The sequence below is a fragment of the Boleophthalmus pectinirostris genome, unplaced genomic scaffold (assembly GCF_026225935.1).
Source record: "Boleophthalmus pectinirostris isolate CB_2022bp ecotype Guang Dong unplaced genomic scaffold, ASM2622593v1 HiC_scaffold_2, whole genome shotgun sequence".
Taxonomy (NCBI): Eukaryota; Metazoa; Chordata; class Actinopteri; order Gobiiformes; family Gobiidae; genus Boleophthalmus; species Boleophthalmus pectinirostris.
In genome coordinates, this window is record NW_026571152.1 from 34,354,825 (window position 1) to 34,374,605 (window position 19,781).

The 19,781-nt window shown below is 37.7% G+C and overlaps 1 protein-coding gene across 1 annotated transcript in view; it reads right to left on the reverse strand.

The window, feature by feature from the left end:
- abcc8 (ATP-binding cassette, sub-family C (CFTR/MRP), member 8) overlaps positions 1-19,781 on the reverse strand; it is a 169,310-nt gene that overhangs the window by 51,654 nt on the left and 97,875 nt on the right. The window contains exons 18-23 of the mRNA XM_055155789.1: positions 13,131-13,229; positions 8,319-8,403; positions 6,375-6,455; positions 3,312-3,449; positions 2,255-2,380; positions 2,039-2,135 (exon numbers count right to left, since the gene is read on the reverse strand). Of these exons, the coding sequence (XP_055011764.1) occupies positions 2,039-2,135; positions 2,255-2,380; positions 3,312-3,449; positions 6,375-6,455; positions 8,319-8,403; positions 13,131-13,229 (626 nt within the window). The remainder of the gene's footprint in view (positions 1-2,038; positions 2,136-2,254; positions 2,381-3,311; positions 3,450-6,374; positions 6,456-8,318; positions 8,404-13,130; positions 13,230-19,781) is intronic.

Below are 19,781 nucleotides of genomic sequence, written 5' to 3' on the forward strand. Positions count from 1 at the left end.
TCATTTAATGTCATATTAAGAGAAAATTAAATTGCTCTGAGGTCTCAGCTGTTAGTGGCACTGAGGGCAATCGGTTGGGGGCCCCTCCAGGTTTGGGGCAGCCTCCTACTTTTGCGTCATGGTAGCACCGCCTCTGCCTGCATTACGACATGAAATTAAAAGTTTTAACAAAGTTTCTGTTTGAGAGAAGAACTCAGCCTAAATATGCAATGTGCGTTAAATATGTGTGAATGAAAGAAAAAAACACAACTCCAGGTCTGTTTTTGAAAAGGAAACAACATTAGAACAGATCAGAAAATAGTGTCGTATGGGCCCTTTAAAGAAGTTATTGCCATTTAAAGGAAATGTTTAGTCAAATATACTGCCTTCAATGCCTGTTTGATTTTTATTACTACTAATGCGCACTGAGTGACCACAAATATACAGTAATTTGAAACCATTTTGTTCTAACCAGTGATGGATAATGTGGGAGTCAAAATAAACAGAATTTTCTTCACTCAGGAAATAAACAAAGAAACATTATTGCATTATTTAATTTGGCCAAACCTGCATAATGCTTAAAGCTGTACTACGTAACTTTTTTCTTGTCTCCATGGAAATTTTATTGCTTTGACTGGATTGTTCAGCATAAAGACTTTATCTATCTCCACTGAGTTAGTTATGATTTGATTGAATAAATGCGAGATACTGTGGAACATTCCAGGAAAAGCGATGATATTTCCATGGAAACAAGCAGGTAGCAGAAGTCTCATAAAAAAGTTGCACACTGCAGCTTTAAATAGGACTGTACTTTGTTGGTTTTAGACATTAAACAAGTGTTATGAGTGTGTTTATAAGTAGCACATGCATTATGGGTATGATTTAAGAGAGATGGGCAGAGTTAATAGAGTGTACATTATAATAAATAAATAAACATGAATTACTGTGACCTACCACCTTAAGCAGAAGCGTAACATGCCTTTAAATACATATTCTAGGATTAGGGTTGATACTTTGCAGTGACTTCATGCTGGGGGTGTTCTACATGTGTGTTTAGGATGGTGAACACTGTCAGAAAGTTTTAAGATTGTCTGAAAAGTCAAGAAAAAACACAAAATGGATGTAAAGAACACATTTTCAAGAGTTTGTGATCACTACGAGGGTTCACGGTCCAGTTTAGGAGCTTGATTTTCAACCAAAAGGTGAGCAGGTAATGTAATAGGGTGGCCAGATGTCCCTATTTACCCGTGACATTCCCAGTTTTGAGCCCTTTGTCCCCTGTCCAAGTGGATTTATCCAAAATCACTGATCTGACCCAGTTTTACATAAGAAACATCCTTATTTTTGACCAATCTGATCCCTGTCAACAGTAAAAAGAGTCGTAAATTGTAATTTGTTTAAGTAAAATACAAAAAAAATCTGCTTAAAAACGACCAAAACGCAAAGAAAATGTGACTATACTGCCTCACGTTAGTCAGGAATGGTCTCTGCATAACAGTTTTCCTTAATTACGAACTCGTTTCACAATTTGACGATAACCAACCACCAAAAAATGAGAACGTCCCAGTTTTTTATTTTGAAATTCTGGTCACCCTAAACTGCAATTTCACTTGTTTAACAGCATAAAAGAATGAGAACTTCGCACATTGATTACTTGAGATGGAGGAGAGGGAGCAGCCCAAGAACATAGAGAAAAATCCCGCACACCGTCTTACTTGCAAATTGTGAGATTTATTAAACAAACCGTGCAACGTTTTGGCACTAGGCCCGGTTTGTCCTAATAAATCTCACAATTTGCAAGTAAGACGGTGTGCGGGATTCTCTATGTACTTGTTGAACAGCAGAAACCTTGCTAAGTTAGTTCTTTATGGTCAGTTTGCATTAAAATAAGCTTTATTTTAATGTAATCTGAAGTCTTATCATCACATCCCCAGGGAATATTGAAGAAATCAGCTGCAAAGTATCAACACGTATTTTATAGCTAAGAAATAACTCTCAAACCCGCCCGCACGTATTGTTTGTATTGCCATTGCCATTGCCTTGACCTTTGACCCCTTACCTTCCTCCTCTTCCTCCGTCCTCACCGCCTCTCTTGAATACATGGCCCTGCGCAGGTTTTTCCTCTCCAGATCGGTCACGCTCTCCGCAACAGTCTCCTAAAGGCAGACCACAGTAATCTTGTTTATGCTTTCAAGGGATCAGGTCCAAAGTGTGAATTATTACGTTCAATAAGTCCCTGATACAATACCAGCGTTCAGCTTTTTAAAGTGTTTACCTTCTCAAACTCCTGGTCCTTCCTGTGCATCAGCGACTTCCACTGCTCGAACAGCTCTGGATCAGATTTTTGGATGTCTTTCAAAGTGCCCTCTGTCTGGATGGTGCCATCTTTCATTGCAATAATCTGCAGAGGCAAAGGAGAAATCTGTTTAGCTACGACAAAGCAGCCTCCCTAATGGCCTTGAGATACGATTTAGTATTCAACTGTGTGTGGAAGAACAGCAAAGCAACCACAAACTACGTGATTAAGTAGGATTGTTAAAAAAGTAAATAACTAGATATTAATCAATGCACTTATGATAAACTAGGGTCAAAACCATAGACTGCAAATATAAATTGACATAATTAACATGCGAGACCAGACCTGGGCATGGTCCAGAGTCCAGGCCACATACGGCCCTTTGGTCGACTCTGACCAGTCTGTTTAAGCTCATTTAGAATTACAAAATACACATATTTTATTATTTTACCTCATGCATGGACTAAAGCTGCATTGTTTTTATTATTATTTTATTTTAGAGGTGTTTTTTAAAATGACATTTTTAGTGAGGCAAGCTCACTAAACCAGAACTAAACCAGGTCTAAACCAGGTCTAAACCAGAACTAAACTTGTACTAAACCAGGTCTAAACAAGGACTAAACCTGGACTAAACCAGGTCTAAACCAGGTCTAAAGCTGGACTAAACCAGGTCTAAACTAAGACTAAACGGGTTTAGTGGTTTTCTGCTTTTTATAAACGAAATACAATTAATATTTTGCTGAATATATTATATTTATTTCCTGTTTCTCATGTGGCCCCATGGAAAAAATAACTGCCCACCCCAGTGCGTGAGAGTCCAGTGAGAGTCCCAAATAGAAAGTGAGTATGGGCGCACTTCCAGACTAAGGGAGCGTAACATCACCCATAGCGTTTAGCAACAGTTAAATGAAGCTCACTGAGGCCTTCAGTCTGACAGCAACAGTCAGAGGTGACAGATTTTCGATGGAGCTGGAAGCACATCCATGCTCACTTCAACTAACAGGTTAGGTATGTCCATTTAATATAAATATCTTACCCAGTCTGCGTGGGGGAGGTACTGCAGTTTGTGAGTGACCAGGACCACGGTTCTCTTCTCATCTCGGAGCATATTTAAAATGCCCTCCTGCATCAGATGGTCACTCAGGTGGATGTCCAACGCTGAGAACGGATCATCCTATTAAAATGTACGGGTGAAAAAAAACACAAAATAATTAGGTTAAATTAATTAGTATTTAAATGTAGTTCTTTAAATGGGTCAAGAGGACTCACAGGGCTTCACAGAAGGTGCAGAGGTAAAGAAAAAAAACAGAAAAACTCAAAAAAGAAAACAAAAGGGATAACAATTCATGGTACATGTATGGATAAATAAGAAAATAAAGATTGCTCAAACTTGCCTTTCACAATAACACATTTTGAAGCATAATATAAGGCTACAGAGAAACAGACACTAAGACAATAACAAAAAAGCAAGATAAAACAAGAAATTTTCGGTAAACCATATAAAGTATCATTAAAATGCGTGAGCTGCAACAAATATATACCATAACGAACCAATAATTAACAATATAAGTTATTTATTCTACCTTCTACAGCTGAAGTTTGATTGTATTCCCAAAAAATGTCACAAATGCCCCTAATTTCGTAAAATAAATGTGCACACGAAAAATATTGAGCCACAAAATCGACTGTTCCAGCTTCATGTATTGAACAATAAGTCGATATGGTCGATTATTGTGACAGGCCTGTGAATCTTTCTGGAATTAATCACAAGGGAAATATTGTTAAAAGCCCTGAAAAGTCAATTTTGCATAATATGTGTCTTTGAATATACATTTGGGAAAAAAAAATTGACTGATTGCTTTGAAACCAATTTAATTTGACCGAGACCTAGGGGAGTTAATTACTGCTTCATAAAGGACTTAGGAGGAGAAAGGGTTAGGGAATTGACTGATTGAGCATTTCTAAGCCTGAATCATTCGTAATTAATAATTTGTTCATTATGTATCAAGTCTCTCTTCATGCTTTATTAAAGGTCCTATATTAAATTGAATTGACTAGAGCTTATTTTGTTCAATATCAAACTCATGATTATTCAAATGATTATTTTTGTAGTTACACGATGCATTTATTCAGGATTTCTCTCTCTCTCCTTGTTGTTGATAATTTACACAAAACTTTCAAATTTAAAATAAATATAGGCTACAAATATGTACCTTAGAGCAGTTTTGGAATGTATAAAAATGAATAAAATATACTTTGAACATGAAATAAGGAGTAGAAAAACATAAATGTATTAAAAATAAACTATATATCCATCTGTTCTGCAATTTCTATATTAAAAAAATTAAATAAACTTTGTTAATCTTCTCGTTTCAACTTGATTATTTGAGTTTGGACACCATTTGACACACAAATCGAAATCACGATCAAAATTAAATTAATTGCACAGCCTTAGAATTGACTCTTATGAGCTTTAAGTCATGTTATAACACTGTTTCTTTCTCAAAAACAGACCTGGAGTTGTGTTTTGTTTCATTCACACATGTTTGAATAACCTTTTAATATTTGTTTGTCTGTAGTTTTTGAGTAAACTACAGCTTATAGTTCACATAAACCATAAGCACTGAAAAAAACAGTAATTTTAACAGATTTTTGAGTGCCGTGCACCACATAAAATCTTTTCAGGGTCAGAATTAATACATAGAGCACACCGGATTATAAGGCACACTGTTGATTTTGGAGAAAATTAAAGGATTTTAAGTGTGCCTTGTAGTCCGAAACATACGGTACATACTTTACATGCATCTTTAATGTACAAAGCATGGATCAAATTCAGTAGGGCTGAAATCATCCGAGCAGTACTGGTGGAGGTGTACAGAGTTTAAATACACTGTGGAGCACTTCCTGAATTACCACATGACATCACAAGGTGGAACAGAGTCTTTTTTTGTTTTAGAGACCACAGCCTAAATATGCAGGGTTTGTGTGTTAAACATGTGTGAATGAAACAAAACACAACTCCAGGTCTGATTTCTGATGAGGAAACAATATTGAGATCAGAAAATAGCGTAATATGACCCTTTTAAAGTAAATTAAAGTACAGTTATTATGAAATTTTATGGACTATTCTGATCTGTTTTTTGATCAGTTGTAGCTGTTTAATCTTGACATTTCCCCTCAACCTCCCACTCACTCTCTAATCATTGACATCACAACAACAAAATCTGCAAATACCTGACATTTTCATATCAGAACTCCCTGTTACAGCCCCGGACTCAACTTACAAAGACTGTCTGAGCTTCTGTGTCAAAACTGTGTGAATGCTGATCATGGCTGACAGAGCGCACGTAAGGTTAAAGGTATATTGTGTAATTTTTCTAGAGGAGGGTCCGTCAGATGCTCTTCATGGAGATCAAACCAGACCAAGTTACAGGTCAGATTTCAAAGTCTGAATGCCTGTTTTTCTAGTATTTTTGAGCTATAAAACCACCTGTTATTGAATAAATGTAAGGTAGAGCTGTTTAATGTCATACTGCGGAACATTCCAGGTAGAGCAATGACGTATCCTTAGAAACAAGCAGGTGATGGACCCTCAACCAAAAAGTTACAGGATTTTTCTGACTATAAAGTGCACCAGATTATAAGGCGCAATAGGCAGAACTGAGACTGGGACTGAGGCCAGGACCAGACCAGGACCAGACCAGGACCAGACTGGAACTGAGACTGGGACTGAGACCAAGACTGAGATTGGTACCACACCAGGACTGAGACCGGGCCTGACACCAGGCCCGAGACTGGGACTGAGACCAGGACCAGACCGGGACTGGACCAGACCAGGACCAGACCGGGACTGAGACCAGGACCAGACCAGAACTGAGACCAGGGCTGAGACCAGGACTGAGACCAAGACTGATCATTATCCATTATCTGTTTTTTTCATTTTGGTTTTAGAGACAAATAACGAAGAAAATTGTTGTTTTTTTCATTTCCTTATTTTCTGAAAAACAAATAAACAAATGATACGCGGATTCTTATAGTCTGAAAAATACACATGACATTACATGCACCTTTAATGTACAAAACACTGGATCAAACTCACCAGAAACACTACACCGGTGGTCTGGTACAAGGCTCGGGCCACACTGATGCGCTGCTTCTGCCCCCCCGACAGGATCACCCCCTGAAGAAGAAGTACAAAAACAAAACTCAGAGGAATTATGGGTAATCTGGAGTCTGGAGTCGGGCTGGATACTGTTAAAAGATGGTGGTACAGAGAGAAAAGTTAAGGTACTACTGATTAGGGCATCGCAATCATAATTATAATTTCATTTGCTGCAGTTGTCAAATCACAAAGGTGGCAATTATTCTAATATAAAACAAAATACCCTGTCTTTTTACAAGAAAAATGTTCCTGTAGTTTACACCTCTACTTTATAATATGTTCTGAACGCAGGGGATTCCTCTTTTATGTTAAAGTACCTACGACAGGTTAGACTTTTATTTATATTTCAGATTTTTGCAAAAAGATTCAAACTTGTTTTCTCAATTTGGCCATTTTTTTTTGTCTCTTGCTATGTTTGCTTCTTATTTTGAATTTATTCTACAAGATCTTGTGAGACAAAATTGCCACAAGATCGAGCACAAAAAAGAAAAATTATCTTGTGAGATTTTTTTCCACGTGTTTACATTTAGATTAGACAAAAAAAGAGTTACATGTTGGTGAGTTATATCTCTTACAGTTCCAAAAAGCCGCACTAGAATGGAAACAAAACTATGAAATTAAGTAAATAACAAAATTAGAAGGCCAAAATTGGAAACTGAACCGTGAAATGTATATATATTTACGTTAAAATCTTGTTCTTGTGGACCCAGTTTCGTTTCTTGTCTCGTCTCGTGGAAATTTTGTCTCATCCCATCCCTAACATTTATATTTTTACCCTTTGCTATTATATTATATTATGATGTGTGAGATTCTGTGTCCAAATAATTTCCTTTGTGGATCAATAAAGTTAGTTTAAGTCTAACCTGGTTGGGAATCGTGACCTCGCACAAAGGAATTCAATAACTGAAGGTCCTCTAATGTACACAGACATTGTATCTGACCAAAACAAATATAAGAAAACACCTTTATTTTGTTTAAATAAAGAGTAAAATGTGTCGAACTTTTGGATAGAATTTTCCCTAGTGTGATAACTCTCTATTTATATGTTTTTTCCAAAGTATTTTAAAAATTTTCTTCGCAAATAATTTCTTGACTGGTGTAAAATTTGAAAAAAAAGTTATATTTACAATAGTTATAATCCTATCAGCAGGGATGTAATGATATCTAAATCTCTCGGTACGATATTATCACAATATGCATCTCGCGTTACGATACTTATTGCAATATTTGGAAGAGGCTGATATAATTGTAGATGGGACGCTTTTTTGCTTTTAAAATACCCTGACAAGATTTTGGTGTGAATTATTACCATGATAAACCCAAGAATTCAAGTAAAAAACATTTCTTCATGTTGTCTGCTCTGAAATGCATCATGGGATATGTAGTTTCCAATGTTTATAAGCAGTTGCTACTATAAAACCATGCATTTAAGCAAAGGAACTTGTGATTTGATATATTGTGACAGCCCACGATATTATTGTGAGACTTTTGACGTTACGACATCTCGATATTTCGGTTATTGTTAGATCCCTACCAATCAAACTAAATCAAAATTAGAGAATCAGTCAAGTCAAGTCATATGCATGTTAAGTATTTTGATAAATCACAATTTTAATGCAGTGTGTTATCCCCAAAAGTACCAAAAAATACTACAAAAAAGTTAGATAATAAAAAATATACAGTGGAAAAAGCGTCACATAACATAAAACTGTGGCATGACCCTGTTTCCAAACCTGAAATAGAGAGCTCCACGAGATTAAACTGCCTCTACAGTGCACACTCGTTCTGTTTGTAAAGATGACTAATGGTGTTTTGGTACAATATTCCTTGACTGGAGCCAAACAGGAGAAAGGGGAATAGAAAGGCGAGCTCTGTACCGACCCGCTCACCGATCTCTGTCTGGTCTCCCTGCGGAAGGATGTCAATGTCCGGCTGCAGGGAGCACGCGTCAATCACAGCTTTGTATCTGAGGGGACAAATATGAGACGGTCAAAGGCAACGAGAAACAACGCAGGTAAAACAAGTTAAAGGTGCACTGCGCAACTTTTCTGGTGGAGGCAAAACTGATTTAAAATGATGATATTATAACATTTACATATAAAAACTATACACCTAATGGCATGAAATGGTTAAAAATCATGAACACCTTTTTAATTACTGTGTGTACTGCGCAATTTGTCTCCATGGAGATGTTATAGCTTTGTCTAGAATGTTCCATGGTATGATGTTAAACAAATACATTTATCATTTCTTCATTACGTGTGTTTCTGTTGCTAAAAAATACAGTAATTCCTTCCGTAAATGGGCCGACTCTCCATAGATCTGACTTTTAATGTAGTGTAGTGCTGTAATGTGCTTGTCCATATAAGCTATACCGCGGAACATTCTAGACGAAGCAATAACATTTCTATTAGGGCTGGGTGTCATTAAGAAGTTGCCGATACGATACATATCTCGATACACAGGCCACAATACGATACATATCTCAATACATAGGCCATGATACGATACATATCTTGATACCCAGGCCACGATACGATACATATCTCGATACACAGGCCATGATACGATATACAGGCCACAATACGATGTATATCTCGATACGTAGATCACAATACGATACATATCTTGATACATAGATCACGATACGATACATATCTCGATACACAGGCCACAATACGATACATATTTCGATACACAGGCCACGATACGATACATATCTCGATACACAGGCCACGAAGCTAAATCAGGGCTGTGATACTAAAAGTCTTTGTTAAACCACTTCTTAGGCAAAGTGAATATGAAACACAAACACTTTAATCCTCAAAACAGTGAAAATGTCAAATGCAACAAAACTGCAGTGCTCTAACAAAATAATTAAGTAAAATATACCAAAAAATACTCTTGGCGATATATCGAAACAGAAGCCCATGATATTGATACTGTATTATGACATTAAATTATACAATATATCGATATTTCAATATTTTTACACACCCCTAATTTCCATGGAGACAAGCAGGTGGCGGACTCTGCACTAGAAATGTTACGCAGTGCACCTTTAATAATTAAAAAGGTGTTAGTGATGTTTAATTAACCATTTCATGTGATTAGACTGATTGTTTTAATAATTTTTTGCCTCAATCCAACAATTAAGGTAAATGCCAATTACATTTTTATACAGCTCTTTTCCACCTTCAGTGCACTTGAATCATTTGGATAATTTTTTTTTCAGATTGTAATTGCCGATCTCTTCTAATCTCTTCTAAACAAAACATAAAGTGTAGCTGTAGCTTTAAAATTACCACTTAATGACATCACAAGTTGGAAGAGAGCATTTTGAGCTTTTTGTTTAGCCGAATATAGGCCCTTTAATTTCTGCAGAATAGTTTTCAAGCTCCATGGCAACAGAGCTAAAGTGTCTATTAGACTTTCAATGAGTGCGTATACATGCACATCAGTAACCCGGTTATGATCGGGTTTTTTGAGTATCCCGGTTTCTTGATGGTGCATGTATACGCAGTAACCCGGTTTCAGTAACCCGGTTATGGCAGTATCCCGGTTATTAGAAACCGGGTTACTGTAGCTGGTTTATTCCGATAGTAACCGGGTTACTTGTGGCAGGTATACGCAGTACCCCGGTTACTGCAACATAAAGTTGAGTGCGCATGCGTCCAAAAGACACTTTACAGCCTTTCACCACAACAGTAGTCACATAAATAAATTGACCAACATAAATAAAGTGACCAAACGAGTGAAATGACGTAAAATAAAGAGCTGCGCTAAACCTGCACACGTACAATCTGCACTCGTACGACCTGCGCTCGTGTGATCGCTGAAAAGCTAAAACATGAACTATCTCCTATACACTATACGCACGAAACACACTTACCATCATTAGCGCCTCTTCTGTCACAGAAATAACACACATAATCCACAGAGTCGTGTCATTTAGTCCAAAAGAAACTGATCGCATCAGCGGCGCAAGGAGCGAGTTGTTTTTATCGCCGCTAACAGTTTATGCTAATTAGCCTGCGGTCTTAAGTTTCGTTTCTGTAAAACGTAAACAAATGTGATCACAGCTGAATTATATGATCAAACGGGCTGATGTAGCTCTATAGTCTTTATGGTTTATATGTTGTAAAGTTGAGTTTATTTATGCAGAAGATTTTAATGAAGAATCTGCACAGTGGATTGTGGGAGATCTCGTAACTCCTTAGCTTCTTATGCTAAAGGAGCTCACGGTTTGTATTTTTCCTGGTTTATGAAATTGATTTAAGTTAATTTTTGCGCCTGCGCATTTGTAAGATTATGTCAAGAAACCGGGATACTCCATTTGATCATGTATACGCGGATATGAGTATCCCGGTTTCTCAGTGCGCATGTATACGCAGTAACCCGAATACTGACATAACCGGGGTATGGCTAATAACCGGGTTACTGATGTGCATAATGATATTTTTATTAACAGTAAAAGCTGCAGTTTTATTCATGGGTTTCAGCTTCCTGTTTATATGTGATATTTTGGAGACTTTTACCCATTCAAAAGATATAATATTTTGTATTGAGTTGTTTATTGCTATGGGAACCGTAGACATTTATCACACTGAAACCCTTAGAGAGTAGTTTTTTTTAAGCTTTCATACACACACTTGCAGATGTGCATTGCTCTCCTCAGTCAATACCAATTTAGACCTGAGGTAATTCATTTGGACATTAGCACATTTAATTTACTCCAAGCCCCTGGGAGCAGAGGTCTGTGGGCCTTGTTCTGCTCTCATCTGACCACACTGAGGATTAAACATTGATCTCTGTCATTTCAACAAGACTCCCTGTGTGCCAAAAAGGCAGGTTTCATTACGATTGGCAAGTAGATAGAATATTGACTTAAAGGGCCCATTGTGGTATTTCCTGAACTATGTTATAATGCTGTTTCCTCATCAAAAACAAACCTGGAGTTGTGTTTTGTTTCATTCACACATGTTAACACACAAACCCTGCATATTTAGGTCCTTCTTTGCAAATGGAAATGGTGTGTTCGATTATCCATCTGACTCAGAGGTCCGAGGGCATTGCCTATCGACGCGAACTGACATGCCCCTTTTCTTCGAACGGCGCAACTCGGACCTCGGAACAACTCAGAGGAGACAGGGCAAGGAATCTTAGATAGAATCCAAGACGGCTGTGCCCAATGTTACGTTTAATTATGTTAAGTGTTTTCATTGTGTTTGGACCCTTTTATGGTTTTAATGACAGTTTCAGTCACTCGTATTACTGCAGAACCTTACTGCATCCACATTACTGCCTATAGCAAACATGTCAAACTCAGGTCCAAATTTGGCCCACGATATAATTATATTTGGCCCACGAGATCATATCAAATATGTATTAGCGCTGGCTTTATTTAAAATGTTTTTATTATTATATTTTATGCTTGTTCAATGTTTAAGCAAAACTATTATTAAACATTTATTTTAATAAGAAAAGGTTTAACATTACCGTATTTTCCGGGCTATTAGGCGCTCTGGATTATAAGATGCACTGTCATTAAATGGTCTATTTTCGAACGAATTTTTCACAAATAAACCGCACCGGACTTTAAACGAAACACAACAGTTGGATGGGTCAGTGGGACTTTGTTTGTTTGTCTTGTTCACGGTGACTCTGGGTTTTGTTCAGTTGTGGCGTGTAGGGAGGGTGCTGTCTGGGACCGCTGGATTGTCGGCGTGTTCGCAGCGACTCAGTTGTTCAGTTGTGTCTAGAATTGGCACATTGCACTCACTTTTTCGGTTCGTTCCTCCGTTCCTCGTCCGTGTGGAGTGATGAGTGTGTCTGTGGGTGTTTTTCGCTGCGCGGTCGCTGTGTGCTCCGTGTGTGTTTGCGTGCTCTGCGGGTGTTGCAGCTTTGTAGTTTACTGAAGTCGTGCTGGGACACCCGAGTGGGGCGCTCTGGCTTACGGGGAGCGCAGCCGTTTTTTGATGGGGTTAGAGGCTTAAGAGCGCACCTAATAGCACAGAAAATATGGTACATATCTCGAAAGAAGAGAAAACATGCAGATGTTGTTAAAAATTTTAAATAAATATTTAGTTTGGTCTACAACTTTTTAAGTTTTTAATTTCGTCCCTCTGTGAATTTGAGTTTGACACCCCTGGTCTATAGGGATTATAGTCAGTGCTGTGGCCTTGTTTCAGACAGGTGTTGCTAAACGTCCCTAGAGTCGCTAAGAGAAGATAAACAACAACAATAACAGCTTTCCGGTTGGAGTCCAGTGTGTTAACTATATCCATTCATACATACGGTCTATGCACGAAACATGACGTCATATCGGAGATCCGAGTGGGAGATGGATGGATAATCGAATGCACCAAAAGCACCCAGTTCTGCCTTCTGATTTCATGATACAGGAAGTGCTCCATTGTGTTTTTAAACTCCACACACCTTCACTAGAATCATTTTGATGATTTCAGTCCTGAAAATGCCCATCGCTACTGAACAAAATGTAAAAAATAACTTAAAAACTACTGCTTCATGACATCACAAGGTAGAACAGAGCATTTTGAGCTTTGGAGATGTAGACAGACAAATACTAAAGGATTCCTCATGTGTGAATGAAACAAAACACAACTCCAGGTCTGTTTTTGAGGAGGTAACAACATTACAACATGACATAAAACTTTAAACTCGTTCACTTACCTGGGTTTGATCATTGGCATCTCAAACGTGATATTTTCCACCACAGTTGTGTTCAACAGCCAAGGTTTTTGCGACGCGTACGCCACCGGGCCCCTTTTTCTATTATCCAAGAAAACACAAAACAGTGCAAATATAAGTCAGATAGAGCGTTCAAACAGCTAGGAATGATTTTTGGACTAAACCATGTAGGGTTATTATGTAATGACTCCCAACAGCTAATAGCTATTTGTCATGTAAACACTACAGACAAACACAGTGGAAAAAATTAGACGAAATTAACCATAACGGGAGCTGATAAAAATGTGAAAGTGTGAAAATGGGACTGAAGATCTTACCAGGGGAATATATTTGAGATGAGCGTTGCCATAGAGACAGACTGATGTGAAGGATGCTATTACACTTTGTTATGTTTACCTGATTTCACCATCGCCCGCTGCATCCCTGTCTGTGGGGCTGTGAAAAAAGAGTAAAGAGATAGTATTAGAGAAAAAAAACACATCATTTTGTAATCATTTAGTCAATCCTAACACACGCACACTGGCCCACATTCTCAGGGTTTGTCAAAAAGAGTGAAAATCAGATACTAATCGGTACTAAAACTAGAAAAGTCACATTCACAGGACAAAAATAAGCCTTTCCTGAAGCTTTAGAATGATCTTGAGCTGTATCAGAACAAGTATAAGAGCACACAGACTCGTATACGACCATGGACAACTGAGGGATTACACAGATATATGACCACATGGTAATATAAAAGAAAATACTAAGATTAAATGCTGAAAATCACATTCCATTGTCTAAATAGTAGGGATGTAACAATAACTGAAATATCGTGATATCGTATCGTCAAAGTTCTCACAGTAATATCGTGGACCATCACAATATATAGAGTTACAAGTCTCTTTGCTTAAATGAAGAGTTATGGTGCAGCAATAGTTAATAAAAAGACAGGGGGAACTACACAGACCAGGGGTGGGCAAACTACGGTCCGGGGGCCATCTTTAATCATCTTTAATCTTTTTAATCTGACCTGCCAAACTTGAATAATAATAATAATTTTCAGTGTTTTAAAAGTCATTTCAAAAAATACAGTAGGACTTGAAAGAGATATTTTCTTGTAATTCTTTGTAATGATTTTCAATCGTAGGATATTTCAATAACAGGATATATTTTCTACTTATCCCATGTAATTTTTTTCTCTTATGAGGTGGATTACCAAAAAACTCCATCCATCTGGCTCCTGGTCCGGCCCTTCTTTTTTTTTTTTTTTCTTTTTAATTTTAAAACCCTTTGTGGCCCATGCGTCAAAAAACTTGCCCACCCCTGACACAGACCACAGTGCAGACTACAAGAAGAAATAACAGATCTAAGGATTTTTAAGTCTTAGTTCTTTGGATTAAGTCTTGTCAAGGACTTTGTCAAGGATATTTTAAGAGGAAAAAGTAGCATATTATGAGTTTTGTTAGCCTCCACAAAATATTGCAGTACCTGGATATTGTTACATCCCTAGATGGGTGCAGCTAAATAAAAATGCTGATTTTTGTTGTATTTTATCTAGTGCTGTCATGCGATTAAAAAAATTGAGAGATTAATTAATTATGATCTGTAATTAATTAATCTAATTAATCTAATTTTAATCTCACCTAAAAATTGCTGAGAAAAGCCTTCAATTTGAGGTATTTTCATTTAAATTCATTATTACATTATTGTGGCAGATCAAAAGACTAATATAGATTTAAAAAAGTGACTTTATAAAGTCATTTATTGTTTAACAAATCTCTCCAAATTGGCTGTTGAGCCCAAGTCTCCATGACAAAACAGGGAGCAGACTGTTAGGATTAATGGCTGCTTCTCCTCACCAACCACTCTCAACACCGGCTCCCCCCAAGGCTGTGTCCTGAGCCCCCTGCTGTATACTCTGCTAACATATGACTGTGTGGCTTCTCACCCGACCTGTCAGATTGTTAAATTTGCAGATGACACTGCTGTTGTGGGTTTAATCTCGGAAAACAACGAGCAGGCATACAGACAGGAGGTACAGCTGTTGGAGACCTGGTGCAGAGAGAACAACCTCTGTCTGAACCTTTCAAAAACAAAAGAATTAATAGTGGATTTTAGGAGGAACAGCTGTTCACTGTCGCCTCTCTACATCATGGGCACAGAAGTTGAAAGGGTGTCCGGCTGGAAATACCTGGGTCTGCACATCACCGACAGCCTAACTTGGTCCACTAATGCAGCGAGCATTGTTAAGAAGGCCCACCAGCGTCTGTATTTTTTGAGGAGACTCAAGGCTGCTGGACTAGGCCTTCCTGCTCTCATGTCTTTTTATCGATGTGGAGTGGAAAGTGTGTTGACCCAGTCCATCACAGTGTGGTACGGCCACTGCTCAGCCCAGGACAGGAAAGCTCTACAGCTTGTGGTCAGAGCAGCAGAGAAGATCACTGGATGTGACTTTACACCCATCTGTGAAATTTATGAGGAGCATTGTAGAAGACGGGCCTCCAGGATCATGGGGGACCCCTCGCACCCCTCCCACCATCTGTTTGTTCCTCTGCCCTCTGGGAGGAGACTGAGGAGCATTAAAGCTAGAACTTCTCGGCTGAAGTTCAGCTTCTTTCCTGAGGCTGTCAGACTTTTGAACAGTGCACACTGACTTCCTGCTTTGGTTGCCTCTCTCTCTATCTTGCCACGTTTACTACTTGTTCATTGGAACTGCTAAATGTTGTTGTTTTAAATGTATTTATTTTTTTAACATTGCTTATTATTATTATTATTGTTTTTTATCTCTTTCTGTATCACTGGGCCTCGGGGAGCACATTTCGTTCTGTCATGTGTTTCTCTCACATGTTTGATTGACAAAATAAAGAACCTTGAACCTTGAATAAGAAACTAGTTTGCTGTAAAGTAGCAAAGACGAGGAAATCTGAACATAATAACTTTTGTCTACTTAAAGACAATAAAAAGTCCAGTCTTTCCTTAACCATATTAAAAATATAATTGATAGAGAAATGCTTTATATATGAGATCACTGGTTTTAGTCCTTGTTTTAGTCCTGGTTTAGACCTGCTTTAGTCCTAGTTTAGTCCTAGTTTAGTCCTGGAAAGGGTTAGTCCTGGTTTTAGTCCTGGTGTTAGCTCTGGTTTAGTCCTGGTTTAGTCCTGGTTTAGACCTGGTTTAGACCTGGTTTTAGTTCTGTTTTAGTTCTGGTTTAGTCCTGGTTTAGACCTGGTTTTAGTTCTGGTTTTAGTTCTGGTTTTAGTTCTGGTTTAGTCCTGGTTTAGTCCTGGTTTAGACCTGGTTTAGACCTGGTTTTAATTCTGGTTTTAGTTCTGGTTTTAGTTCTGGTTTAGACCTGGTTTTAGTTCTGGTTTTAGTTCTGGTTTAGTCCTGGTTTAGTCCTGGTTTAGACCTGGTTTAGTCCTGGTTTAGTCCTGGTTTTAGTCTTGCTGTTAGTTCTGGTTTAGAGGCGCACAGGAGCGGTTTACGCAGTGTACGCGAGAAAACACGATCCACACGAGGCTCACGGGAGCACGTTGGTGTCCGCGCAGTAACTACGGAAGGAAACGTGGTCCGCGCGTTCTGAGGTTAATGACGATGATGAAGGTGTGTGTTTGTGTTTGTGTGTGTTTGTGTTTGTGTGTGTTTGTGTGCGTGTCCCCTCATGTGGCAGGTCACTATAGGACAGTAGTGCAGACATCATGAGTCTATGCAGGTTGTTTTCATCAGTGACATTTAAGTTGTAGGCGATTTTATATTTTTTATTTTCTTTTATATTTCACCGTCGGGAGAATAATTTCCAAGACACGAATGTGTTTTTACCTGTGCACTGCTGCCTCTGTTCTACTGGCTCTTCGACCTCGTCCATTGTGCGACTAACGCCGCGAACGTTAACATGACGTTTACATCGCTCTTACTGCGCGCGTTTTGTGTGGGTTTCCGACAATGAGTGGAATTACCGAAATAAAAAAATGTATAAATGTGTTTTTTTTGTGTGTGTGTGTGTGTTGTTGTCCCAACAACAAATAAAAACAGGTTTTATAATAAAGCAACTCGCATACAGAAACAGTAAAGTTAGAGATTAACAATGAGATTAACGCGATTAAAAAACATAACGCGCTAAATATGACTGTAATTAATTAATCGCAATTAACGCGATAATTTGACACTCCTAATTTTATCAAGGTCATAGATAGAAATGATCAGGTTAAAGGTCCTATATTACACAAAACTGACTCTTGTGAGCTTTAAGTCATGTTATAAAGTTGTTACCTCATCAAAAACTGTATTCAGCCTCACACTTTATCACATTTTACTATATGTAATTTTATGTATTTTAGCATGTTAGTATGTGTGTGTGTCTGGGTTGTTTGGTTGTGTGGGGTCGGGCAGCTGTGGGGGTTGTGTAGTTGGATGGGTGAAAGGAAATGTGGGATTGTTTTTAATCACTGTAAAGCACTTTGTGTTACATTTTTATGTTTTCATACACTTTGTAAATAAAGTTTGATTGATTGATTGAAAAACATACCTGGATTTGTGTTTTGTTTCATTTGTTATTATCATTTGTGTACATTTCCAAAGCTCAAAATGTTCCACCTCATGAAATCATGAAGCGGTAGTTTTTAGGTTAACAGCTTTACTTATTTAATTTATTTAATGAGTCAGGGACAGTGCACAATTTTCACATTAACCTTAACAGGAGAGATGCATTGTACCAGTTTGTAGCACCAGTGCTAATTTCCAGTGTAATCCCTGGGCAGGTTCATTGATTAATTGTATTGAACAACCTTTAACTCCACACAGAAAGGCTCAGGCGACCCGAGGATTGAACCTGGAACCTTCTTGCTGTGAGGCATGAGCGCTGGAAACATGTGTGAATGAAACAAAACACAACTCCAGGTCTGTTTGTGTTGAGGAACAACATTATAACACAGAAAATAGAGTAATATGGGCCCTTTAAACATTTGTGGATTTACTTTTTTTTTTATTTTTTTTTTATTTTATTTATTCAGTTTTTCCAAGTTTTGTGTAATAAATAACAATCAAACAAACAAAAAAATACAACCAATACAAAGCTTGGGGCGCTGTTCCACTGCAATAAGGATGTTGAAGGGTGAATCAAGTGTCTTTTTGTTTGTATTTCAACCATTTTGTCCAGCGTTTGATGAAGAAATGTCCTTTGAATCGCAGAAAAAAGTCAGTCGTTCCATGAAATATATTTCTTCTATAACGTCTAGCCACTGATTCAATTACGCTGGGTCTTTTTTAAGTCAGCTTCTTGTTATTGCTTTTTTTGATGCCAGTGTCAGAATTTTAAAAAGGTATTTGTGTCTGCTTTTTGTGGATTTACCTTTTTAGATAATTGCAATGAAAACACAATGGAATCAAAGGGTAAATCTGGCTCCGCCCCCCGTCTGCAGGCAGCGTGTATCCCAAACCCACCAATCAGCAGCTGCCATCTTATCCCACCTAAAAATAATTCACCATCCCCCAGCTTAATACTTCCTACTGTCATTTACTGAAACAAGTCACTCAATTCTCGTTGGAAGTGGGTGCAGGACGACTTCAGTTACAGGAAATAGCCTTGATATAGAGATGACCAGAGCAGCCTCCTCCCCCCTCATTACAACAGGTGCAGCTGCGGAGAGCGTGAAAAATAGCCCCGGGCTGAAGGAACGTGACCTGAAAGCCTCTGTGCGGTGAGGTGCACTTCAAGGTGAAACGCAGCAGGTGAAGAGAAAAACGTCAATCAGAACATATCCTAACTTTACTACTTATATGAAGAAAATAAACCCTTTGGTCTGTAGAAAAACTTTAGTGCTATGTATAATTTATGTGTTAAATCATTGTAATATGATTAATGATTATATTAATTAACAAAAAATAAATAAATAAAAATAACTCAATTTCTTGTAGAAAATAAAGCAATTTGTTGTGTAAAAATATGATACATTTCTTGGTTCATTTTACTGCTGTTTTATATTAAACACACATTTTACTGAAAATGTGCACATGAATTCATATTTTGCCACATTTTTAGTTAAGACTTAACTTATTATGATTTCTTATTTTCTAATTTTGACTTAAATTGCTGGGATAATACCTGTTTAGTTTTTTTAGTTTTACACAAATCAAGAAGGAATTTGTGAAGAAAAACTGAAAAAGAATTCTTTCCAAAAGTTCAGCACAATTTGCACAAGAAATACATTTATTTATTTTTTTAAATATAATGGTCTTTACTCTGATTTTGTAATATGAGAAGTCTAACCTTTCATAGGCACTTAAATAAATCAAGCTTAGGTTAAAAACAAATAATTTAGTTTTTTAGGTATTTTTCAGACTATAAGTCACACTTTTTTTAATGTTTGGATGGTCCTGCCACTTACACTCCTGTGCAACTTATATATTAAAATTTTCACACTGACAGCCGTGAGAGGCTTTAGGATTGTGTGTCAAAATCTGCTGTTCCTGTTACTCCTGTAACACTGTCACTTCACTCTACTGAGCATGTCTCCTGCAGAAAAAGCCACTGTCCTGTCTGGGATCATGTCAGTCATTGCACCATTACTTCTGCACCACTGAAAATTAAAAATTTAAGTGACTTGAGTGACACCAAAACCATTCTGTCAGGATTCAGAAAGGCCGGAATAATTC